General features: G+C 34.2%; 1 protein-coding gene across 4 annotated transcripts in view; it reads right to left on the bottom strand.

The window, feature by feature from the left end:
- The window catches only part of Fhos (Formin homology 2 domain containing), a 138,419-nt gene extending 111,596 nt beyond the window's left edge, over positions 1 to 26,823 (bottom strand). For 3 of the 4 annotated variants that reach the window (XM_077402738.1, XM_077402734.1, XM_077402733.1), the window contains exons 1-2: positions 26,598 to 26,823; positions 21,941 to 22,295 (exon numbers count right to left, since the gene is read on the bottom strand). In XM_077402738.1, coding sequence (XP_077258864.1) covers positions 21,941 to 22,114 — 174 coding nt within the window. In that variant the 5' untranslated portion in view covers positions 22,115 to 22,295; positions 26,598 to 26,823. Of the gene's footprint in view, positions 1 to 21,940; positions 22,296 to 26,597 lie in introns of those variants that run through there. The other variant, XM_077402735.1, reaches the window with a different exon arrangement.
- Between the last annotated feature and the right edge of the window lie 572 nt (positions 26,824 to 27,395).

Below are 27,395 nucleotides of genomic sequence, written 5' to 3'. Positions count from 1 at the left end.
AATTGCTCTTTCCCCACTTCAATCCTTCTACTTTCCATAGCTCCACATTTCAGCTTGTTCTTTCCTTGAGGATCTTGAATTAAGGGAACTTTTAAAAAAGTCGCACATCTCGTTTAAAAAATAATTTTTTAAATCCAATAAAATATGGAGTATTATGTGAGATATTATGCCCCGACTTTATACTTTTATGATATACGTTTATTTTTTTTATACACAGTTTACATTTATTTATTACTTTTCCATTCAATATTTTTTAATTTAAATAAGTAGAGATATATGACATAGGATTAAATAGATATATTATCACTCTTTTGTTCCATTTATATTTATTTCGACGAAATTGATCTCTCTTTTAGCAGTATGCATAAACTCTCTTTATATTTTTTCTTTGAATTTCTTTTTAATGTAAAATTATACGTTCGTTGTTATAATAAGTTGTAAAGTATGTCGCTTTCTACGATCTCTGATCACATTTCCGAGGGGTTTAAAGTTGCTTGAAGCACGACAAGGAATTAACACTTTTACCATCAAGCGCTCGCATTACTAATTACTAAACATAATCCTGTTGCATTACATGCAACATTCCACTTTATTCTGTATCACGATATATACCGCGTGTCCTCTTGGGGTAATTGCATCCTAAGATTATTAATATACTCATCTGTCCACCCATCTATCTGTTCCTATTCGGGCCTCGATACCGCGGGCGGTATCAGACGCAGCAAGAAAACAACGAATCGAATCGCGAATTATGCCGGCTGATCGAATCACCCAAGCGCCCATCACGGCTCGAAGGAGACTTTAACGATCGGCCGATCGCGGATTCTCCCGTCGCCGGTTTTGCTCGAGCGAGAGAGCGAAACGGTATCCTCTCTTTCCTCCTTCCCCCTTTCTTTTTCGCGCTCCTCGCCAGACGGACCTATCGTGTTGGATTATCGATTCGCTTGAGGGTCGTCCTCAAATGAATAAAAGGACGCTCGACGTTCGTCCTTCGCAAGATACTCCAGGCCCTCGTCCTTCGCCATCATTAAACTACGGCTAACGACCCAGTTCCTTTCAGACGCCAGCTGCTACTCGCCCAAGCGGCAATTAGTTCCGGCTCGGTGTATACGGGGTGTGAGAAAGTTATTCACGATCTGACCTGACACCGATGTTACGAAATGATGATCGGATAAGGAGACTAATACGTAATTGCATACTGCATCATATTTGATATGCTTTCTACATGTATAGAACATGAATACTGGTGGGTTGTTGTAGTTTATTCCGCGAATACAGATATATATATAATAATAAATATCATTGCTTTTTTGCTTGAGTTTTTAAATAAGAACTTCAAGTCTTCGAGAGAGAGAGAGACAAGTTATACAGACACTTTATATCATTTTAAAAGTGTTGCGACCTCATGTAAATAAAAATAAAAATATGAATAAAAATAATTTAAAATATTTAAAAGTTGTATTTAAAAAGAAATTCTTGAAAATTGATTTAATTGTCGAGTAGGATTCTTATTTCCTTTATATCACCACGTATAAACATTCTGTAGAGTTCAATGTTCTCTATTCGTCGTTTCCATAACGACCCCTCGACACGCGATCGATGGGATTTAATTAAATCGGATTGAAATTGAAATTGATTTCAAGTTTTGGCAGCTTGCGTTTAATTCTATCGGCACCCGCAGTATTAAGAACAACTTGCTCTTCACTGTCAAGAATTTTGCAAACTGTTGTTAAATAATGTTTATGTTTATAAAAAAAAAAAATTTAATTTACAGAATATAACAAAATTACGAAATGTCACATTTTACTCGATCGTTTAACGAGACATTTATGAGATAAAAGATCTTTTGGAGAACAGCTTCATTTATTTACATGAAACGGATATTTAATCCTGGAAGATTATATTGTATATGTTATAAGAACGATCTCTTTTAAGGATTTTATCAGGATAATTCTAAGGACCTCTGTGATCATCTTGATATCTTATCTTAAACACATAATAATATATTTTGAGCAATAATAAGATTCCATCGTACCTATATATACATGTATATTTTTATTTATACTAATGATTACTAAATCATTACAAGGCGTAATGGTTTAGCTGCATGTTACTTTTTAACAAAATTTTTTGTTAAAAAGTTTTTAACATTTGCACAAAAAGATATACAGATGATTAGTAATAATATTTTGGAAAACAATTTAGATTACGATATGGTTCAGAAAACATTGAAAATACATAAATGAAGCATTATAAAAATCTAATATTTTTAGTTACACAAGTTTCTCTCTAAGCTTTATAATCAGCAAGAATGAGAAATTGCTTTATAGCAATAACGTTAATAATTTTTCTTTAACTATAAAAATAAAGTATAAAATAAATACTCATCAGATTGCAAAGATAAAAAAACATGGCACATCGCAGTATCATATCTTTGTAAATCTGCTGTGAAAAATCGACAGTCTCTGCAATGTCATCAGATAGTCGACGATAAATACGACGAAGAGGAGCGCAAATGTTGAGTTCTTTTATACGAACGGAAACTGAGGATGATCCATGGAGTCAGTATATAGAAGACGCAAAGGAGTATTTCATAGCGACTTTCTATAGGAATACAGATGCCTGTAGGCACGGGGATGTTGTAGCGGCATTCAGATGCGCGCCGTGTGTCGTGCCGCTGAAATAAGGCTTCCTTCACTCGTAGATATCCAACCGTCACGATCTCGCATACATACATACATACATACATATATATATATCGCTGGTACATATACATATGTAGGTATGTATAGGTGTACGAGAAGATCCGCATAAGGATCATGCATAATATATTTATAAAAATAACATTGGTTAATATATATATTTCTTTAACTACCTTTCTCTCTCTTTCGCTCTCCTCCCTCTCTCACACACATCTAGTTTTATTTGTATTATACAACTTATATAATATATATATTGCTTAATCAATATATGATTATATCAATATAAATTTCTCTATATCTGAAACTGAACTACATATATAGAAATACGGTGTCTTATGGTATCAAATGCCGTCGCGTGTAATTACGACCGAGGTGATATTCCAGCCGGAAATAGATAAGACAAAATAGGTCACCTTACAATCAGTCAGTAAGTAACAGAATCCATGCTTCCGCAACTAGAGTTCACCTTTCTACCGATGAGATCGTGGTTATCATATATCTAGGACGATTTATCGAAACCGAAAGAGTCATCTCTTATTCGAGGATCCTTTGTGACACTCTTATATATCCAGCCGGAAACATCGAGACCGACATTAACGCCGCATTCATACATGCACGACGCGACGTGTCGAGCGCAAAAATAAAAGACCATCTCCGGTCGTAGATATCTACTCAGTACTGTCATGAATAAATCTCACGACGAGAAAGAGAGAGAGAGAGAGAGAGAGAGAGAGAGAGAGAGAGAGAGAAAGAAGAAAAAATAATTGAAACTCTTCGATTCTTTGAGTCATTCAACTATCGTCGAAAAGACGCCAATTGAGAGACCCGAATATAATTTAATTCATATTCCAACTGTCTATCTATTTATCAAAGATATATTATTGCACTTAGGGTAATCTAAATTAATAGGAATTATTATAAATAGAAAAAATAAATTATAATATATAGAATATATAGATGACATTTTTTTATACAGATCATATTTATCACATTAAATGAAATTTTTAGATAGCAGGAAGTTATTTTATTTTGTCAAATAAAATTTCTAAAACAAATCATGCAAGTATTTTGTATAATTGAGCTATTTAGAAGTAACAGGACATAATAAACTATAATATCTTACGCTTTGACTTTTATGTATACTCTTTATACATAATTCGTTAGACTGATTTACGGGGGATGGTTTTTCGCCGGAACCCATGAAAATTTGTCAGCTGATTAGATTTAATGCCTGGCGTGCGCGCTCGGAAAGGAGCAGACGTATATTTCGAGGAACAGGACAAACTCGCTATAGCGAGCAGTAAAGATTCAAGGATCGCTCGTAAACTCCTACGCGAATCCCACGAAGTCCCATCACGTATCCAATTTTCCGGAGATCAGCCGACTTGATCCGGGAAGCTTTGGAAATCAGCAAATTGAAACGCGTACCGTCGACTCGAGATGCTAGGTGTCGCCATGAAGTAAAAAAGCATTGCGCGCATCTCTTTGTCAGGCCGCGAGATGGGTCACGTTGTCTTTAGAAATAAGGATATACATTACCAAGATTTTGGTTCAAGCGTCAACTCTTTCTCATCTGATGAAACGGTATCTATTTCATGTGTGTGTGTGTGTGTGTGTGTGTGTGTGTGTGTGTGTGTGTGTGCGTGTGCGTGTGCGTGTGCGTGTGCGTGTGCGTGTGCGTGTGCGTGTGCGTGTGCGTGTGTGTGTGTGTGTGTGTGTGTGTGTGTGTGTGTGTGTGTGTGTGTGTGTGTGTGTGGTAGGACAATCATATTCAATAAATATATATACATATATGTTATATAAATATCATTAAATACATTTACCATATAACTTTTAATAATTATTTTATGTAAGACAAATACGTTTCATTGGAGTTAACTTTAATGTTTAAAAAGATTGGCATTTATTACTCATGTTTCGTTCATGTCTATTTAGATGTAAAAAATTAAGTTTTTATATGCTTGCTTGGCAAGATACGTGCAGAGTACGTTATCGAAGATATTTCGACTAAAATACCCAAACACACCTGTGTAAATCATCGCGCTTAAACCGCCATATCGTTTCACGTGTAATATAACACTAGACAACATTCGTCTTGATTCGGCGATGGTCGACGAAAATTTCGTTTCTGTTTCAATCGAAAAAACAAAGCATGCCACTACTCACATCGGACTTTTGTGCTTCAACGGGTAACTGCATATATACAGCTGCAATAAAAATTACATTGTTCCGCCCGCCTGCTATCGATTGTTAAGCCGCGCAAAATCCCGCATCAAAATCGCACACCAAACATCTGACGGCTTTTGTTTCCTTCCACTTCGCCATACTCGCGAGTAGAAATATACTGGAAAATTATTCGCTTTTTTTTTTTACTGTAGTCTTCGTCTCTTTGATAGGCAGTCTCATGTATAACGCGACGCGCAAATAAAAAAGAAAAGAAATGCATATGATTCATGGAAAGCTGGTATTTCTAGTTTCGCTATCTGTCCTCACTTTATTCAACCTGTCTTGTGAAAACAGATATCAGATTATTATTTCGTACGGAGATCGAACGCACGTTATTAGCTACTTTGTATGTATTACTTCTTCCGTTTCTTATATACTCTTTTCATCATGTCAAATATATGATGTGAATATATCGATGAATGCAAGCTCGCTGCTCGAAATCTCTAATATCTAACTCTTCATAATTATTTTCTGACATTTTTATATTTTTGAATCGATATTAGATAAATTAAAGAGAAATATTTAAAAAGTTTCCTTTTTTGAATACAAAATTTCTTTTGTTAAATAACAATATTATAATAATATTAATTTTTATTATAAATATACGTGGAAAAGTAGCATAATTTAAAATTGAAGTAATACAAAAAATAATAGATATAAATTAAGTTAACTCAATAACTATGTTAATAATTTAATTTAACTATGATAATAAAACCTTCAGGAGCCGTATATACATAAATAATTTCAATATACATGTAGAACATATATTCTTCAATTTCATTTCTGTACAAGTTTATCAAGTTGTATGTATGTATAAAAAGCACGTATTATCAATGTTACTATTAGAATTTCAAATTTCCTTTGTATTCTTACTATTTGAGTTTCATTTTCAAGCACACTCTTATACTTCACAAACATATATATTATTAAACATAATCTCCGTTGTATTTGCACCATCTAATTATATCAATTTACATTTCTCCCGTCGAATATATTACTAATATGTACTTATTTGACTCACGTGTCTTGTTTGCGACAATCTTGCGCTAGATAAACAGACAAAATCCACTTGTGCGCCTAGACTTATCTCCCATCACGCAGGTTCTCATGGCAGAAGCTATTAACATCGTACTACCTTATTATCCTTTAAGGACTTGTCGTCAACGAGACGTGCGAGTTGCACGAGTTTGTACTTGGCCCAGTGCTTCCTCGCGAAATAAGCCCATGAAGCTTTACGAGATTTAACAGCACCGATGGAGATGGACGGAATCACATACGGAAGGAGAGAAAAATGCAAACGAAAGAAGACGGAAAATAAAATCAATTTTTCACGACAAAAAAAATACAAATTAATTGCCAACAATAAACGAGAAAAATTCATAAGATTTTTTTTTAGATAAACTATATAAGAGTATTATAATTCCTGCCATGCACACAAAGCAATTGGAACCACATTGTGTATGTTATGATACAATTAATTTATGTTAATTACTGAATTAATCGATCCATGATAAAGTAATCAAGATTAAGATCAAATTTGTAACTATATATATTTACAATAATGATACAGAAAGAAAGAAGAGCGAAGGAGGCTAGGTATGATAAAGTAAAGCTGTCGTGAAAAGAGAATAGGTATAGATTTAGAAAATTAAAAAGGTGGACGTCAAGCGAGAGAACTCGAAGATGTGACAAAAAGAAATAAAAGCGAAGGATATAAAAAGAACAGGAAGGATACAAGAGAGACACAAAAACAAAGAGGAAAAAGGAGGAATCAGAATAGAGTGGACGCGCGGATGAACACGAGTGTCTCCCTTGAAAAGTCCCCTGGAAGGTTGTATAGCACGCGCGTATGCGTTGTAACTACCCATCGTGCCCTTTTTTCCACAGACGCCTTCTTCAGCCCTTTCCACGTGCACGTATATGTCCGCGTGCAATGCCGCGCCGTATCGTCCATATCGAGCGCGCCTATCAGCCAATTAGCAGAAATGAGATTGCAGTCGCAGATTAACGACTTCGCTCGCGACGTTCAGCGCTATAGCACGTTTCTCCAAAGCCGACCTCATATACGGTGCGTACCTTCGCTAAATATTCACGCGAACAAGACAAACATTACGTTGTACGTGTATCGTCGTACACGTATAAATGTACATTAATGCATGATAAGGCAGTAATGCGAGCAGATGGAATATAATGCAAAATGTTCCTGAAAATTATTGGTTTAATTTAGAACGTCTTGTAACGTATATATCCTCTTTTTTTTAAACGTATACTCTTCACAGTTTCTTTAAGCTGGATTTAATTTTATATTTATTGTTTATACTTATAAATTTAGATGGATTTTATTTTGTTTAATTCTTCGTATTATTTCAATTTCCAATGTCCCGATCAAGATAAATCAGCACAAATTTGCATCGATAAATAGTGGACCGAAACTTTTGTATATAGCACATAAGGCATTGGTAATGGACATTTTTAAAAGATTAAATAGTAGAATAAGATGACTGAAGCTCCATGTAAAAAATATATGAGAAAATATATAGGTATCCGTTACTTTCTTGCAATTTATTGCGCATTGCGGATTTATTAACCTTAATACGAACGCCACCACGGACGACTTTGCGAGCATGCGAGCAAAGAGACGTATTAGATTGTATTTTTCTCCAAAACGTTCGTGCTTTGTGGGACAGGTAACGACTTGGCCAACGTATAAACTGAGAACACGCGATACTATCTAGGTGTCGTTAAAGTTTCTTGAATGATGAGACAGCCAACAGTAATATTATGGCAAAAATAGCATTATGGTTATGAAATAGGGCCAATATTTCATTAAGAACCTACTTTCTTTTCGAGAGAAAGACGAATGTAAAGTAGTCACGTTAACAATTTATACCTACGTAAAATTAATAATTTTAAGAAATAAAAAGGAAATTGTACGTCTTTTAACTCTGCCATCAAATTTATTAATTCGTAAAAGAATTTTAAATTAAACTTTAAAACTCTGTTTTGTAATTATCCAACTTATAAATACATCCTCGAAATTATAAATATATAATCACATCCAAGTGATTGCTTCCATCTAAACAGGTTTTCTAAATGTTTTCCAGACTTTACAATTTTACGACATAGATGTTACTGCGAAACAAGTTGTCTGCGCTTGCAATGTGTTAGTGCAAACCGTTTATAAATATTTACATTTTCAAATGTAGACACATACCTACACTCCGATCATTTTCTTTGAAAAAAGTACTGAAAAAATACTCACATTACACATAAAATAATAAAATACCCGAAAGGTCATCAATGGACGCCGTCAAAAATGAATAAAATTTTACTTTTTGAAATAACGATAAAAGAAAATTGCAAATTCGGAGAAGACCGTCTATTCTCTTATGATTTTCTTTTTATACCGAGAAGAACCAGGTGCGGCAAAGTTATATCAGTACCTTTGAACCTATACGAGCGTATAACATGTACATACACATGCATCGTGCATTGTTTGTATTTCTTCACGGAGAGAAGCACGATCTTGTCCGCGATAGTTGCCCTGTCAAGAACTTTTTTTAGAAACTAGGGACTAAAAAAATAAACTTGCGTCAAGTTTAGAACTCATTTGTCACCTTAGCGACAATGTCCGATAAATCAATACATTCACTTGAAAAAAATATATACAGGCATCATTGTTCGCATTTCTTCACGGAGAGAAGCACAATTTTGTCCGCGATATATAGTTGCCTTGGAAGTGAAGAAGAATTCTGCGTTCTTTTTAACAAACGATACGCGTTTTCTTCAATTATAGCGTGAAAATCTCCGCGTTTACATTCCGATCGGAATCAACTTTCACAAAATGACGAAAATTTTCCAATCTGAACACTTGCATTGTCGCGAAAGTCCATAATATATGATAATTATTTCCGAAAAATAAAATTGTTTTGATTAGAAAATTCTTTGAGAATTTTATTCTGCTTGAGCATTACATCTGTTTCGTTGCATAGGCGATGTAAGCTCATCCCTATTCGCTAGTTAGAAACTCGCACGTTTCCAATTGGAATAAGTAATAAATAGTTTTGTAACCAGAGCTTAAGACGATTATGCAATTACAACACGTTGAGTTAATGAAACTCCGCTCATTAAGGAAGATTCAGTTGCGTTGTTTCGAAATCGAGTTTACTCTCGTTAGAGATGTTCGTCTTCGTTTGAACTTCACTGTTACAAAGAACAATCAACCGAGTCTGGAAGGTTTGTTCTGTTGTAAACCTTTCTTACGTAAAAAGGCTATAGAAGGTACGACGAACACGGACGACTATTTTGACGTATTAGATTGCCTCGGGCTTTTTTCTTCGTTTCCGCGGCATACCTACTCGGACATCTCTCCGATACAAAATCCAAACCAGTTTTCTTCCGGAGACGGGAAGGATGATACTTTCCGGTCGCCCGACCATTCTCTCGATGTTAGTACATATACATGTACACGTACGCATGTATTAGATATGTATATTGACGTGTGTCGATTTCCGAATTTGTGTTACACATCAGGATGTCTCAAAGTTATTGCACTTATAGCCACCGAAATACGAGTATCGGTAACTCTTTGGTATTAATAAATAATTAGGAAATTAAATGCTTTTTACACAATTCACCAAACGTCAAATTCGATCATAATGAATAATAACAAAACACGTGACAGCAAAAGCTCTTAAAGTAGTATAGCTTTGGGACATTGTCTATACACTACATAATACAATCATCTATACAATACAATCTATGTGGCAAAAATATACAACAACGAAATCTATAGTTGAAATCGGTGATGCCGTTTGATCAGCATACAGATGGAAATGATGCGAGGTTTGTGCATGGGAAAAATACAAAAATGCACAGGGTAATATGGAAATGAAATCCTGCGCCGCGGTGGCCGCATACACACTCATACGTTTTGACTATATTCTGTCTTTTGTGATAAAGATAATCACCGCTTTCGCTGATAAACTGTGCGCGGCAAAATACCAGAATTCATTGCACAATGTGGAAATAAAACTGCGGGTCGCGTTTTAAATGTGCGTTATATATTCGTGATTTCGGAAGATATGATTGCATTCTTTATATACAAATCACCCGTTATATGAGTCATTTCTTAAATGCGTGATTGCATTTTTGAGAGCGTTTTCTTTTTTTTTATGACGTGTGCAAGGAAAAAAATTATCTCAGAAATTATTAATTTAAAAATTTTGCTCCCGCGGTATTTTAGTTCCATATTTTTCTTAATTTCCTAAACATTATTTTATGACTCTCTGAGTCTTAAATTAATAACACTATTTAATTATTGCTCATCATTTATAATATTATCGAAAGAACAGAGTTTGTTTCTAAAATTTAATTTAAAGAGATATTTTATAACTATCTTGAATCTTCTTATCTTGAATCCATGCACAATAAATATTATGTTAATATAGGTTTCTCAGAATATAGATAATATATTTTCATAGATTTTATTTAAAAAATAAAATAAGAATTATATATATACTTATATTTGTATATACATTATAAATTTAATACGATTTATATATGATTAATAATAGATATCCATTAATTTTATACATATTTGCTGATGTTTAAAACTAGACATAGTTGATTAATAATTCAACAAAGTAATTATTACGGGCAACATTTATTCTGTAAGAAATTAGCGTTCTGTAAAAAATTAAGAATTAATGTCGAACAGAATGTTTATTTTATCAAAGCTTAAGAGAGTTATCTATTATAACGGAATGCAGTTATTCAATTAGTTTAGAAATCATTATCATTAGCATCAAGAAGAACAAGCGAGACGAAGTGAAGACCGTGCTGTCGATACACAATTAATTATCGCGCTATATTATCCGATTAAACTGTTCTACTTGACTGGATCCGTTGAGCTTTTTTTAAGCATCCGTCCAATTGGCAGATTAATAAAACGACCTTCGCGTTCAATGTTTCAGAGAATTAAATCGATGAAGACGGAGGCACGGTGCATCTGAAATCACCGTTTAAGAAGATGGAAATTTTATTAGTCTTGACGTCAATATCGTAACCTTGTTATCAATGTTACACTGTTTACTGTCTTGAATGTTATATTTCGGTACGATTTAGTAATAAAAGTATAGATATATAATACATGTATATGGTGACATATAATGATATTGATGATTTAATTTGCCATGTACATCTCAAATATTTTATATACATATATTATATCTATATTTTATATAAATTGTATAAGAATTCTATCTTTTTTTATATTTAATTCTTTTTAAAAGATTTCAGACTTTTATAGTCAATAAAATTTTGGACATACCTACAATTTTACATTTATTAAGATATTTAAATTGAATACAATGCATGTACTTTATGCATGGCATTATTATTTCTATGCATAATTATTACTTTTCATTATTTACGAATCTCCAAAATTCTTTATTCAATGTGAAATTTTTTACTTATTTTAAATAAATATTATATATACACTCCTAAAAAAGTAAACTTTTTTAGTAAAATGTAATATCAATTTATCATTAAATATTTTTGAAGTATACTAGTATACATAATTTATTTATCAAATTCATATTGTTTGGTGCGACAATACCAGTCACACGTTCACAGTTTACTTGCGAATTAACCGGGAATTGATGGGAACAGAAATACCGCGTATATCGTTTCGAGACAATGAATAACGATGTCATATTTCGTTCTGTAATTGAATTTTGCATTTATAAAGTTACGCTCACGTAGATATATACGTATATGCATACGTGAGAATGTCGTGCTTTTATGTACGCTTACGTTTACGCTCGCGAAGAGAACTTTGCCCTCGAGACATAAACCAGTTATGAAGTCCATTCGTTCGGGATCTATCTCACTCTATCGTTGTAAACGACGTCTCGAGTATATCGTAACACGGCGCGTATAACGAAAAATTGCAACGAGATTCGCCCGCATTGTCGTAGAGTTCCGAGGCGCACGACGGCACGCGAATTTATCGTTCCAGTGCAACTGGCGGACGTGGGAATATAGAATGATACAGTATCGATTGTTATCGAAGAAATAACCCGATAAAGATATCTTCTCGTTGTCAATCCCGGCACAAGTATTTGTTTCCTGTTTCCCGTGTACTATTACATAGCTAATAAATACAAAAATATTCTGGTATAAAATATAAATTGTAAAATATTTTTTTAAGAATATTGAAATAGAAAACTGCATATATGACGTAGATGTATTATTTTTTATCATTAATTTGGAAGTGTTAATAGAGGTATATATATGGAGTAGCATTTAAAATAGATTTTTTTTAAAAGTCCTATTAGTATAATGATCCTATATATACCTATAGAATTTCATTATTACACTTGTATTTATTATCCCAAGAGCATGTGGAAAATACATAGAAGATTGTCATAAATCACTATATTCTGTTCATCTCGCTCTAAATTAAAAATTAAATAAGGAAAGCTCTTCGCAAAATAAATATGTAATTTATGTTTAAAACACAAGTGGTGAAATTACCCATGATCATACATGGATTAAATCGGTTTTTAAACTAATAAACACAAAGTAAATGCAGAAATATATTGCTGCATTAAATTCTCAAGATTATTCCTAAAGCTATGGAGGTGAAATTAAGATTCTCGTAAACCACGCTTCATGGATTATAATGCGGCGCTCTTCGACGCTATTCCGGGAATAGATTACGCGCGGCCTTGATTCGCGGAAAATTCGCAGACCATCGAAAATTCCCACGCTGAACTTCGCGCGTGAGTGCGAGAGAAGAGAGAGAGAGAGAGATATCACGAAAGGAGGTTTCACATAGCCGTCAACCGATGATATTATCCATAGCGCGATCAGATGACGAGGTTTCACAAGTCATTGGAAACTTTTATGCGACCATTACTTTTTTCCTGAACTAATTCGCGTATAACACAAGGCGAAGTATGTTATTAAAGATGATGTTTAAAACGCTCCCGAATGACAAAACTTTCAACCATAACAACTGTAAAAAATTTTTACGAGTTTCATCTAGCGATAGGTTTTTTACGCCGAGCAGTTTAAAGCAATCTTACGATTCCCCTCTGTATTCTTAAATCTATAAGAATTATGATTACGCGGTACTTGAAACGATATACGCGGTATTTCTGTTCCCATTAATTCCCGGTTAATTCACAAGTAAACTGTGAATGTGTGACTGGTATTGTCGCACCAAACAATATAAATTTTTGATAAATAAATTATGTATACTGGTAAAAAGATTTGGTGATAAATTGATATTACATTTTACTATAAATTTATAGATTTAACAAACATATATATCTTTTAGATGTCACCATCAAGAAAAAATATAAGTCGAAAGTTTGATAATTTGTAACAATTAATATTTAAATTAATTTTTAACTGCTTGACAGAACAGTTTAAAATGCACGCGTTCTAAATTAATATTCATATAAAAGAACGGAAAATTGAAAAATTGGTTAAATGATAATTCTTCATATTAATAGTTTGTCACGCTTTTATAATATAAAGTTCAATTATAGAATTCCAAATTAACATAAAATATGTGTAAATACAATTTTCATTTGTGTACACGTTTAAGTAAGTCTGACTTTACTTATTTATTAGTAGTGGTAGTTCTATATATATAACTACATAGTTCCTTCAGTAAGAGACATATATAATTAATGCTAACACTATTTTCCCGTAGCGCGGATCGTCTCTCGCGAATGATTCGTGCAGGAATTTCGTTACGTAGCGATTATGTAAATGTTTTTGAGACGCGTTCCTCTCCGAAACGTAAGCGGCGCCTCTCGGAAATGCCTCGCGAAGGAGTACATCAAGAAGAAGTTAGCTCCGCCTCACCACCACGCATAAAACGCTTGCGAAACCGTGAAATTCGGAAATAGCGACTTTATTGCCGGAAAGTATTGTAACGTGAACGCAATACGCAGCATTTCGATGGAATTGTTGCACAAGCCATGACGTTACGAACGAGTAAAACGTGTGGAAAATATAAGAGGTCAGAATAAACGAAGCGATTATAACCATATGTGTATGGGTTTCTACAAAACTATATTTCTTATATAGTTATAATAGTCTTTTCAAATATGTTCATTAATGTACATGGATTTCAAATTTAGACACGCAAATATTTTAGGATATATATAAAATTATATTCTGAACAGATTAATTCAAATCGTGCGCTTTGTAAAGCTTTTAACTTTAAATTGAACTTTTATAGAAAATCGTAGATTAGGAACTTCTAGTTTGCATTACGAATTCTATAGTATTTAAATGTAGATCCTTCGTATTCTCCCTCTAATGAAATAATATTTGAGAGAGTGTATACCAGATAATATTAAAGCAAATCAATTTCTTATCTCTTAACAAAATATCTTTGTTATACTATTCAAATGGTTATAGAGAACTTAGAAAAAGAAGTCGAAAATAGATTCATGGCAATTAATCGAGCATGTCATAATCGCAAAAGCAAAGATCTTCGTAAAGCTATAATAAAATTAAAAAATGTCCAATTGTAATTGTTGCGTTACTTGGCAAAGTTGTGCTCATGATCGAAAGAATTTATCTTTAATAATTGTTTGAAGTGGTGAAAAAAGGATTAGCACACTCGGCAGATTAATAGCGCGATTATGCAGATGCGACGATCCGAAATATTACATCGTTTCGGGTAATACCTTTCGGAAGTACTCGCTCGATCTCTCTCGAGAAAGGTCATTGATCTTCAGATACCGTATAGCATCCGCGCGAATAAGGTCGTAAGCAACCACGACGATGTGAACACCGCCCGACACGACTGCCATGCACGAAAATCTGTAACTCGCAATCATTTTCGGAACGGTCCTCCCGACCGCATTTATTTCGATCGTAACCTGTCCGTCATCTCTTCGCATGGCCGTACGTCCGTTCGCGGCGTCCTTGCTGCGCTCGCTCGCTTTGGGGTTCATGAATATTAATTCTCTACTCCCAAAATATAATGCCGCGTAACGCCTTTCTCGCTGAAATGGTCGCGCGGATCGTTGCACTCGAAGAACGAAACTCTTCTCGTCCCAACCCGGCAGTCCTCGCCCGGGTCCTTTGCTTTTTTCTTCTTCTTCTTTTTCATCCTGATGTCGCTTGGACACCATCTTTTTAGCCACTACTGGGGCGAGGATTTTTGGCGATATTTATGAACGTCTAAAGTAAGATCGCCTCGAGGACATTTTTTCGACCGCTTCTGAAGTTTGCCGATGTCAATTTAATTGATCGAATCAACGCAAGGACACGTTAATTAAGGAAGAAAATTATGCGTTTTTTTAGCATTAATATATAGTTTTATTTTTGAGCAATTAGATCACATTGAAAGCTACATGAATGTTTATAATTAAAGATTACGTTATTTAAGAAAATGAAAAGTTCTGGATTGTAAATCTGAAGGCTGTATTCTTTGAAAAATAGTGTCAGCGATATATCTAAAGAAGAATATATTAAGTCAAAAGAATTTTTTAAATCGTAAATATCTTAAGTTTAAGTTTAAAATGTTAATTACACAATCAATTTGCAAAACTTAGAGAAGAAAGAAGGATGTGGAGTTTAATATCTATAAAACCGGTAATAGTATTATAATACCGCTCTGCTAGTGAGCGCGATAAGTGGTCTTTAACTTTATAGAGTCTATCTAATCCGCGATCTAATCCAAACGCGCGATATATCTTCGCACGAAGAACATTCGGTCTTTGCCGTTTGACACAAGCCGGAAGATGGGAATGCGCGCACACAAAGATTTCATCCCGGTCGTGAATGTACCATCTCATGCGCCGGCGCGTAGAATTATAAATTCGTTTCTTCGCGTGTGTACACGGCGTACCTCTGAAACAAATTCCACAGCGCTCCATCGGGAATTACGGCGCCCCTCGTGAATGAAACTGGACACTGCCGGCCGCGGCGTCGTCGTCATGCACGAGCGTTCGTGGCGGAATGCAACAAAGAGGTCCGTACAACTTGCCTATAACTATATACGTGAGCCGGCTGACTGCAGCTGGAGAGATAGATAGGTAGGTAGGTAGATAGGTAGGTAGGTAGGTAGGTGAGTTGGTATCCAGCGACCGTCTATCAGATGACTACTCTCGAGTCCCAAGCATGGTAGTGGAATGATTCAGTGTCAAAATTGCAAAAATCGAATCAGACGCTGCGAAATCCGAATAAATAATCGGATAAAAATTTACAATTTAATCTATCTATTCCTTTCTCTTCTGTTGTAATATTATAAATATTAGATACAATAGTTCCTATTAATAATATATATGATAATATATTATTAATTTATTTATAACAATCATATTAGGGGTACATTGAGTAAATTGTATATGCTGCTCTTCGTAAAATGTGGAAACCATATTAGCTTTTGTCATTAAAAGAGAGAATAATATATTTCCGGCGAGATAGTATAGTATTTAAATTATTTAATTTAAAATAAGTAAAAATATATAATTTATATACGAAGCGAAAGTGATACTACATTTTTTGCTTTAATATGACTTTCCAAATGTAATTTGTATGCTATTTCCTAAATAAATCGTTTATTAATTTTTAAAGCGTACCTATACATAAAATATGGTGGAAATCGCAAACTTCTTCACAACGCGGGAAAGGCGTGACTCATTCATTATAGGCACGATAGGAGATACCTGCAGATACATAAATTCAAATCGGCAGGAGAGAGTACGCCTTCTTGAATTGATTATATCTTGTGCACTAACGTGTGCAAGTCCATAGAGATAACTTTCCTTAACCTTCCATCGGAATTAATCCTTATGCATTATCCGTATAAAATCTATGTTGGGGAGAGAGAGAGAGAGAGAGAGAGAGAGAGAGAGAGAGAGAGAGAGAGAGAGAGAGAGAGAGAGAGAGAGAGAGAGAGAGAGAGAGAGAGAGAGAATCTTCGTACGTATGCATCGGATCTAGTAAAAATTATTTTCACTTTGTTGTATTACAGAGTTAAATGTTACGAAAAATGCAATGTATACCATCAAATATTTAGTCATATGATTGAAAATACATAAAATGACTGTTGATAAAATATGCATCTAAAATTTAAATATATGTCAATTAAAAAACATTTATTTCACATGAAATGAATTTTTTATTTGCTTATTTCCCTTTTAAAAGCTGATAAAGTTCTCGTGCAAAATTTCCACCGAGCACATTTGCAAATTACAATTCTTTACTTCATCTGAGAGATGTACAGTTTAGCTTGATGGAATCGAACGAATAAGGAAACACGATTTTACCAAGTTACTTTTCTTTCGTTACCTTGGAAACTTTTCTGCCTCGTGGCAAAAGGTAAAAACGCGGCATTTCTGTGTTCGTTTACTTCTCTATAAACTAACTTCTTGGAATATGTGCAAGCTTAGACTTCAATGGGAAAACTAGGAAAAGTGCAAACCACTAGAAAAGTTATTCACAGTTCTCTCGCGATCTCACATCCTTATACAATGCAGCTTCATTCCATGATTTGTATATGAATAAAACAGACTTTGGACGTCCCTTTTTGTCGCACACATTGCACTTCCTCGTATATTCTATCTTTATCTCACTCCATATTAATATTTCAATTTAATATTCCTCTCCTAGTTTACTCTTCTATTTTTATCTTTAGCTATCAAAAGAATATAGTATTTTATATTATCAAGATAATTTACGAAAGAATAATTATTATTTCAAACGCAGACACAAAGAGTTCGTGATAGAACACGATATTTCATATAATTTTAAACAAATTATATATTGCGTATTTTTTACATGTTGTAAATTTGTATTGCAGAAATCGTGTTGTATTATAATATAATTTATATATAGCGTTTTGACTTTAGCGATCTTCAATCTACATGTCTAGATGTTATCTAGAAGTTGCCATCAGCTTCGAGCCCGAGCGAGATGATCAATTTTTCTGCAACGTACGTTATAGGATGCGATCCACTAGACGCTTCAAACGCTTCAGAGCATCATTTTGTCCTTGTTTAACATTAGATAAACAACAAAGATAAAATGTTTCCAAGAGCGTTTCGAATGCCAAGTGGATCGCATTCATAGTTACATTAGCCGACGACCTAGAATTGGTTATCGATGATACGTTACGCTGAATTTGGATAATCTCTCGGTAGGCTCGATTGCAACGATGCTGTTCTCAGAGCCCATAGAAAAAACGTATCCCTATTGATTTACGTCTCTTTCTTTGCGGTATTCGATCGCATGACGACGGTAGTGGCGGTGCACTTCGCAGTCCATTGCCGGTGGTGGGCGATAAGCCGCAAGGCCATAAAATCGAAATTTCAGAGTCTCCGAAGTGTAACGCCGCCCATAAATCGCAATCGTAACTCTCCATTACCATTCAATAGTGAGGAAGAAAAAAAAATGAAGCGGCTTCGGTTCGCGGTTTTTGTCCGCGCGGACGCTCCGTTTCCCATAAAAACAGAGCACTTCACTGTACGCGCTTCCGTGACGTTAAGTGAAATAGCAGAAAGACGATGGCCCGTAAAATTAATCGTATCTCCAAAAGTAGGGCAAGGTAAGGGGAAATAATTTCGCATAATTTCGACAGCTAGCTGTTACGCGTTAAAGTAAATTATTAAAACTTTTGTTATTATTTTTCAATTAACGATATAAGAAGTGTCATATTTTCGAAGATGTTTTAATCTTTTCATTTTTCATGCGAACTTTTATATTAATAATAATAAAATTAAAAATTTATAAAAAGGAGACAGGGAGTGAGAGAAAGAAAGAGATTAGAATACTTCTTAAAATGTATATCACAATACGATAATTTTAATGCGTGTCTAAGATGAAGATGTAAAAGTAAATTATAATCACGGAGTCATTCTTGAAAAATTAAACATATATATATAAATTTTATTAGATATTAAATAAATAACGAAATTATTTAATAAGTAAAAATACATATATTTAAAAATGTTTTTAACACGTACACGCACCAGAATTTTGAATTTCAATTTTAATTTGTTTGCAACGTGTGACTAAAAAATAAATTTGAAATTTTATATAGCTGTCAAATTATTAGAATATGGCTATTCTGCTATTACATTTATCAAAAAATATTTTAATATACTTATAATATATAATGTGAAACGTCTCATATTACAAACTAATAAATAATAAAACGCAATAAACTTTAGGCACGTTTGAAAAAACGACATTAAATATAGTATGCGACTATATACGTTTTATTTCAAATGTGTTAAAATGTTTAGATAAAGTGATCAGATACGTCGTTCAGAAGGATAAAAGGGACGAGTAAAGAAGTTAGAATCCGCCACCGTCGTCGAGATAACCGGTACATCAGCGAAAGATACCTATAGGTACCTATATAATATCCAGGTCGTAAACGAACCTTTTATTTTTTTCTTTGAGAGAGTAATGCTTTGCGATGTACCGTTACGTCTGCCGAAGAAGGGCCCGAAGAGGGCCGGCAAATATTTCATGAGCCGCTTGAACCCTCAGATACAAGGAAGAGGATGAAAGAGAGAATTAAAGTGTTACACGGTCTCTACCTATATCATGTTGGTTCGTTACACGGCTATTATTCAGTTAATCTTCCGTAATGATGACCGTCATTACGTAACTTGTCGAAATACCGATAACTGATAGCTGGTAGACATCAGCACATTTGATATTTATATATGAATCTTCTTATGAAAATAATATCCCACATACCTAATCAAGCTAATTTCAGAATCAAAATCTATGTTATTTAACAAAAAATTTATTCCATTTCAATACTACATACATATTACTAAAAATTATATATAATATATATATATATATATATATATATATATATATATAATATATATATATGTATATATTATATCTTACGAGTTGACGACAGTTCTGTTTTCTATTTCTTCGTAAGATTTTTATTTCTCCTTATAAGAACTGTCGTCAACTCGTAAGAATATTTTGGGAGATTTAATCATCCAAACATATTTCACGAGTATCTCAAATGCGGAAGGATTGCATTGCCAGAGTTCTTCTGGGAAAACGTTGTGACAGGACAATTGGGTCAGAATGTACAATCCGGAAGATAGCTGGAGCTGAGGTTTAAACAGCGATACAGTAGCATTTAACTGTACTCACGAACAATAGTCGTGAAGGGACCGTCCCAGAAATGGATGACGGAGCCAAACAAAGGAGCCACGTGCCGCGATCTGTGACTGCTACACTCGCTACACTTAGTGTCCTATGAGATTTGCGTCTAATTTCAACACCTTATTAAGCCATGGATATGCAATTTCTCCAGCCAAAATTGAATTGGCTACTATTATATCCTCACAAATTTTAAATCTCCAATATTAGATTTATCTCATTCACTAACAATAAGTCTCATAATTAAACTTCCATTAAGTTTACTCGGAATTTAGTGAATGATACAATTCTGTTCGCATCAAAAGCTTAATTCGCCAACATATATTATTATTAGACAAGTTTATTTTATCTCAGTAAGTTTTGACAAGAGAAAGATTAAATTAAAAATTATTTTTAAGATCTCAGACAACACTGTACAATAATACGTATCTTACTGTTTAACAACATAACTGTTACTATTTTACAGCTATCCAGAGCCGAATTAAACACATCCTTGAGCCGCAAATGCGTTTTGCGTGTCAAGAAAAATCGTAATTATCTCTCTTCGAATTTTTGATGAGGGATTGTCGAAATATTTGAAATTATTCCTTCTATAGGTACATTAAGAAATTGTTTTTTCCTTGAATATCGTTGTGAATTTAAGATATATAGATGAAAAAGTTGTAAAGAAAAGATTTGTGGTATATCATTAGAAGTTGTTAAAAATAATAAAATTAAATCATACTAAATTTGTAATCACATTTACTCAAATTTTAATTTTATATTTCTTGCATTTCTTTTTTACTTTTGATTCCGCAACTTTTGGAACCAAATGTATTAGGATAAAAGCTTTGCGAATTAATTAGTTTGCCCAGGGATTAATTCAACTACTTAGCATTAATGAGTTAAGTTTTCGTTCTACGAAACTCTTCACTTCATCTTCTTCTTCTTCTTTTTTGCTCATGATTACTTAATCAAGATTTTATTTAAGCGAATACGAATCAAGATATTGTAAACGTAAAAACGTATAAAATTTCATTATGGTTAAATATATTAAGGAAAATATGTAAATTACAATCGAGATGATAATTATCATTTTTATTAATAGTTTGCATATAATTTAAGGCTATAGATCCTTCATAAGTCGCATTTAATTTGCTGCAGCAAAGCATCTAGTCAGCTTCAAAACGTTCGTAATTTGAAATCATTAATCATTCAGTGCGCAATATTCAGTACGTAATCAATTTTATTCATCACAAGTTGAATACTCTCAAATTAAAAAAAAAAACGGCGATGTCTCAGTATTTTAAAAATCGAAGATATAAATTTGAAATGGGAAAGCAAGTAAAAGAAGTTTGTTACTCTGAAAACAATTATCTTTTGTAAAATGGTATTACATATTTATATCTCAAAATTTAGGTATTAATAATTTGTTGATATCAGAAGTATGTTCACTTGAATTACAAATTAGAGTATTATTAAAATCTTTTATTTAATAATCTTCGGTATTATATGTGGAACTCATCATAATTTTTTTTACACACGTCTGTATATATTTGAATAGCTCTTCTAGTCGAATATTCTCTTTAAATATTATTCATCGAACGATCAAAAATATTACACGGCCATAATTGCATTTCAAAGCAAAATTTATCAAAGGCATTTGAGTAAAATACAAAATGTATAGTAGAAGTAAAATTTCGTATATCAGCAACGCAACATATTACTGGTATTTTTTTCATGTTATAATTCGCGAAAAAGCAAAAAATAATGCGTAATTTTTTATTTTAACTTTGTTACACATATTAGAAATGTGGTTTGTACTGTAATATAGGTCGAAAATAATAACTTACCCTGTGAGGTGCCCGAAGTAGTCGATGCACAGCGGCTAGCTGGTTGATTAGCGGCAAGGTCGCGCTGAAGGTGTGATCGGGAGGGTTAACATCCGGATAGAGGGTTGGATAACTAAACGGATCGACGTCGTTGAGATACTGCACTTGGCACGTGAAAAACATCTGGCGATACATTTCTTCCCGGCACGGGGACGGCCGGGATTGTTCGTATTCCTCGTCCCCCGAAAAAGATAAGGTTCACCCCCCGGCCCCCTTTCACGTACACACGACGATTGTGTGCGCACGCCGTGGCGCACTCACGCGATGCGCGAACCGGTTTGTCGTACCGCCGATTTATTTCGATTCGATCTGTCGGCTGAAACGAGAAAACGTCCCTTTACTCTGTCTGCATGTCTCCTGTTCGCTGCTGATTACGCGTGCTTTTAGTTCTTGCTGAGACCTCGAAACGCATCGTTCTATGAATGACAGTTGCTCGAAAAAAGACATAATCACTTTCTTCGAAATTTGTTTGTGTTTGTTTGGTTTTTTTTTCATTAAAATATATAGTATATTGTTAAGTATTAAAAATTATAAACTTGTTTTTAACAAGAGTTCAATAATTTACGCATATTGAAAACTAAATTGTTATAAAGAATAATTTTTTTTAAATAAAAAATGAACAAAAAACACTTATAAGAGTGTGAGAAAAATTTCTGTGTATAAAAAATGTCTTAATTAAAATTTAGATAAAGTATGCTCATTGCACAAATATTTAACTGCCGCTGCCACTTCTTGACCTTTCTGTGTTTGTTATTAGTATATACTACTTTCCTTAAACAGTAATAGATCATAACGAACTGTCGGGTATCTACCGATCTATGGATATGTCCATCTGCCTCCGTTCTTACGCTTGCATTTTCCGAGCAATCTGCTAATTGTAGAAAGGTTTTCAGGCACGTAGGAACCGCGACAGAAAGCGCGCATAAAGTACCGTGAAAGTAGCGACGTTAGGATTATAACGATCTAGGACCGCAGTCATCATCGTTAATGCAACCGGTGTCCACGTCGTTTTCAAACGGTCGTTGACCTTCGAGTTTCCTTTCACTCGCTTATCGATTTGTTAACTCAAAGCAGAAAACCAGTGGGAATGCTCTCGTGCCTCCGTTCAAGGCTCCCGCACGTATTTAAGAAAATAAATTTATCACATGTTATTTGTGTATCCTCTTCTCGCGCATGTGCGAATCGTATATTTGATGAAATCAATTATGTCGGAGATACGGAATATTTTTACTATATCGATAGAGAGCTTTAATTTATAAAGGCAAGGCGGGCACGGAATTAACATGTTAATTTCTGTTTAATTTAGTTTCATAATTTTTCAATTTAGGTTTACATTTTAAATGATGTAAAACAAGTTCTAATATCTCTGGTATCAATATGATAGAATTATTAATTTTTTTTCGTTTTCCTTTACACCTCAACGTTTTCAAATAGAATTTTAGATAAATCTTTTAATGTAATTTACAAATTAAAAATACATTTTTCGTACGATATGAAAATTGGAACAACTTTAACCGTTATTATATAGGTATAATATATCCTCGCGAAATATGTTACAATAAAAATTGCTTCAACTAACAAACGATTATCAAAGTATCGATACTACTCGAACATCTGCTAATAGACTTTACATAAAGTTCGGTGTAGCGGAATGTTGTAGCTACTCGATGTAGCAGTAACTTGCTTGTAGTTAACGAAACTTTAAAAATCTAAATCCCTTATAACACTACGATATCTCCGCTGCAACGTGTCACGATTGTACCGGGTGCGCGAGAAGAAATCGCTATAGCTAGCTATGAAAAAGCGCCGCCATACCGGTTTTCGCATGCCATCGCGTTATTATGTATCCTTATACCAATAAGAAAATATTAAAAACGACAATGTCTTTTTTAAATATATTAATATAAAAAAAATTTTTCCTCCAGCTACATCGATTGCAGATTTCGATTAAAAGTCTTATTATTATTTTCGTTCATGAATCAATAAATTTGAGAATAATATACAGAATATTATGTGTCTTAATATTTTTTAATAAAAATTTAATAAAAGGAGAAGTTTATATGAAATTAACATACTTGAATATTCTGTATTCTTTCTAATCGAGCAGTGGAAGTTGAAACATTGTGTAGTCGGCACCTATGCGACATGATCTTTATTCACGCATCATAGACTTCCTTGCGACATCAGACTTGTAAGAGAATCGGCGCCAAGCGCAAAATGAATTCGCGAGCTGTCATTATCGGTGTATGCCGATCCGTCTCGTCATTTTTGTTCTCGCATTGTTCTTAGTTGCAAATGGGCCAGCCCTTCTTCGAACCGGCTTGAAGAAAGAAACGGAAAGAGGACAGATAAAGAGAGTGGGCGAGAGAGAGAGTGGGCGAGAGAGAGAGAGAGAGAGAGAGAGAGAGAGAGAGAGAGAGAAGACAGAGAAAGAAAGAGGAAAAGAAAGAAATCAAAGGAAGGAAAAAGAGGAATAGAGAGATGAACGAAAGGAGAGAAACGGAATGGAGGAAGAAAGAGAGTGAAGGGGATATGTCGAAGAGAAGAGGGAGTTAGAAGGGAAAACGAGTCTGCGCCATGCCACGAATGTAATCGCCAGTTGTGGTCGACGAAAGATTCATGATCAAGATGCGATCGCGACGCGAGATCGAACTCGCGAGGATTCCCAAACTCGCTTGAATCAACAATTCCGCCCTTCGGAATGTCGTGTCTTTTGGCGTTTTAACCACGTTTCTCGAGAATCAAATAATCAGAATATCGCGCGCTTTAGCCTTTATTTATAGCATTTTGGAGCACTCGGTCACGCACATGCAATTGTAATACGATATATTTTCGAACGTTACGTCTTATTGTCTTTTGGAATATCGTATTCTTAGAATGTCTATTTCCATAACGCCGAATTTTTCAAAATCATACTTCAACTTCCGAATAACGTTTTTGGAGCATTTCACATTCATATTCATAAACGTCTCATTTTCAAACATTGTTAATAATCCGATTTTTTTTAACTTTATAATCTTCTATCACATTAAATCAATAATATTGAAATGTTATAGAATTATCGATAAAGATTGCAAATCGCTAAAAGATGATAAAAATGACTTTTCGGTCGAATTCAATAACACGTCTGTTTTTAAATGACATATCATCGCTGGCAAATATACATGAAAATTTCGCATAAGGCAGATCCGAAGGTGAACGACTGAAAAAAAAAGCGTGACGGAGCAGCGAACGTGAACCGGACCTATCATCTGTACGCGCTAACATCCGATTCGAAATAAATAACGTCCTTCAGGAGCGGCTGAGCGTCAGAACCAGTCGAGACGTGTGACATTCCAGAAAATTACTGATCCAGGCTCCTATACCAATCGTGCAATATTTACATAAAAATATAAGTTCGATTAGATAGATTGCGTTCATTGATACATTAATGTCCGTTTCTACCAATATAAATTAACTTTAATCTCGGTTTAACTTACTTTTTGTCTTTTTATTTTATTTTATTTTAAGAATGAGAAAAATATAAAGTAAGTTAAACTGAGATTAAAGTTAATCCGCATTGGTAAAAATGGACACATATATATATGCAATAGAATTTAAATATATTATGTGATAATGACTACTTCAATATTATCGAGAACTGAAAATCAAAATATTAGAATTTATATAACCGGTACTTGTGACTTTTTATTTTGATTGTAAATCCAGAGATAACAATAAAACGAGAGCTTAATTGTTCTCAAAGATTTCAGTTGCTGATTTCAATCGTCTTATATTACAAGATATTGTGATTACTGAGAAGTTTCCAAGAGAAATTTATATTTCGGAACATAATATCTCTCTGCTACTGACTATATATATACTGTATACGCGTATAGTCGATATGTATATACAAATATTTGTATCGAACAAGTTATCGACACGTATCGTGATAATAACAAAAAACATATGTAAGTACGTGCTTCGAAATATGAAGCACGCGTTTCATAATGAAAACAAAACATCTTTCGTGTCAAACATAGAGTATTCTATTGCGTTAAAGTAAATATCTTTGCTTTCTTCTTTTATTACAAAATTATTTACAATTTTCTTATTTAAATGATCCAATTTTTACTTTCACTCATATATCCTGCTTAATTCTTTAATTAAGATATCAAATCCTTATCTCCTGGATTACCGATAAAACGTGCATCCAGACTCTAGTTTATAAAATAGTCTTCGACAATATAAATTTTAAGATATATAAATATACACTTATATTTGCTAAAAAATCATCACGTATGTCTATAATTATCTTTGGAAAATTTACATTATCTTTTTATAATGTCTCATCTTATAACTTCCCAAAATCAAATAAACGTTTAATTGCTCCGTGATTTGGGAATTTCAAGTATCAAATCGAGTTCCTACGTGCCTGTTATCGTTACTCTCACATCAGGATTATCGAATATAATCAAAGCGAACTTATCAAAAGTATTCGCGAATTCCGTTCGACTTTTGCCCATAACCCGCAGAGAGGTCCTTCGAGACGAGAACGAGAGGCATAGGCCCTGCGCTGCGCGAGATGAAAGCGCGCGCGCTTCGGAGCACGGAGTCTGCGCGAAGCGAAAGAACTCACCTTTTGGGGTTGACACGCGCACTTCCGCCGCCGACGCGAACAACGGAAACACGTGCCGGAAGCCGCGTGGCGCTGGGAAGCGCGGTATTATACGAGGAGCGGAATTACGAGCACGCGCACGGCTGGAGGGAAAGGAGATGTGCGGATGCGGCGCGATGCAGCGCGAGTAATAACACGTACGTTTACACGCGGCGCGCAACAACGTGCCTTACCTCGAGAGCGGCCGTCGCGACACTGAACGTGCCGCAGACACCTGTCGCCGTCGACCGACAGTGCCGCCGCCGAGCGGTCGAACCCCTCTCTCGTTCACGTGGTACGCACCCCGAAACACTGGTGTTCGAATAACACATAATCTTCACGAACCATAAATCTACGATTTTTCTGAAATTTATCGCATTTATAAATGGATTTAAATTATTTAAAAATTATTCAAAATTTTTTTGGATAATTATTTTGTGCATGACTGCTTTATATGCGTTTCAAAAAGGAGTTATTTTTGTTTCAAACAGCAATCGTAGAGAACAATGTTTAGTAACTTTATCTTACTTTACATGAGGTATGCGTTATTTAAACTTTTATTTTAATTTGTTATTAGTACGTTATCAGTACGTAATCAAAAAATTTTATTAGCTTAATTCTATTCTATTATTTTGTTTTAAAAGAATTCTTTAGAAATGCAAGTCAGTCTCTTGAAATATAGGCGCCAAGCAATTTGCGCGACGAGTAAGTTAAAAATTTTAGATGGTTTGCTAAAAACGAGTTAAAAATTATAATTTTAAACGTAATTAACATTTAATT

Source organism: Temnothorax americanus, unplaced genomic scaffold (assembly GCF_048541705.1).
Source record: "Temnothorax americanus isolate GAGA-0224 unplaced genomic scaffold, ASM4854170v1 Scaffold16, whole genome shotgun sequence".
NCBI classification, from domain to species: Eukaryota; Metazoa; Arthropoda; class Insecta; order Hymenoptera; family Formicidae; genus Temnothorax; species Temnothorax americanus.
The sequence above is the reverse complement of the archived record's forward strand: the minus strand, read 5'-3'. Positions and strand labels throughout refer to the sequence as shown.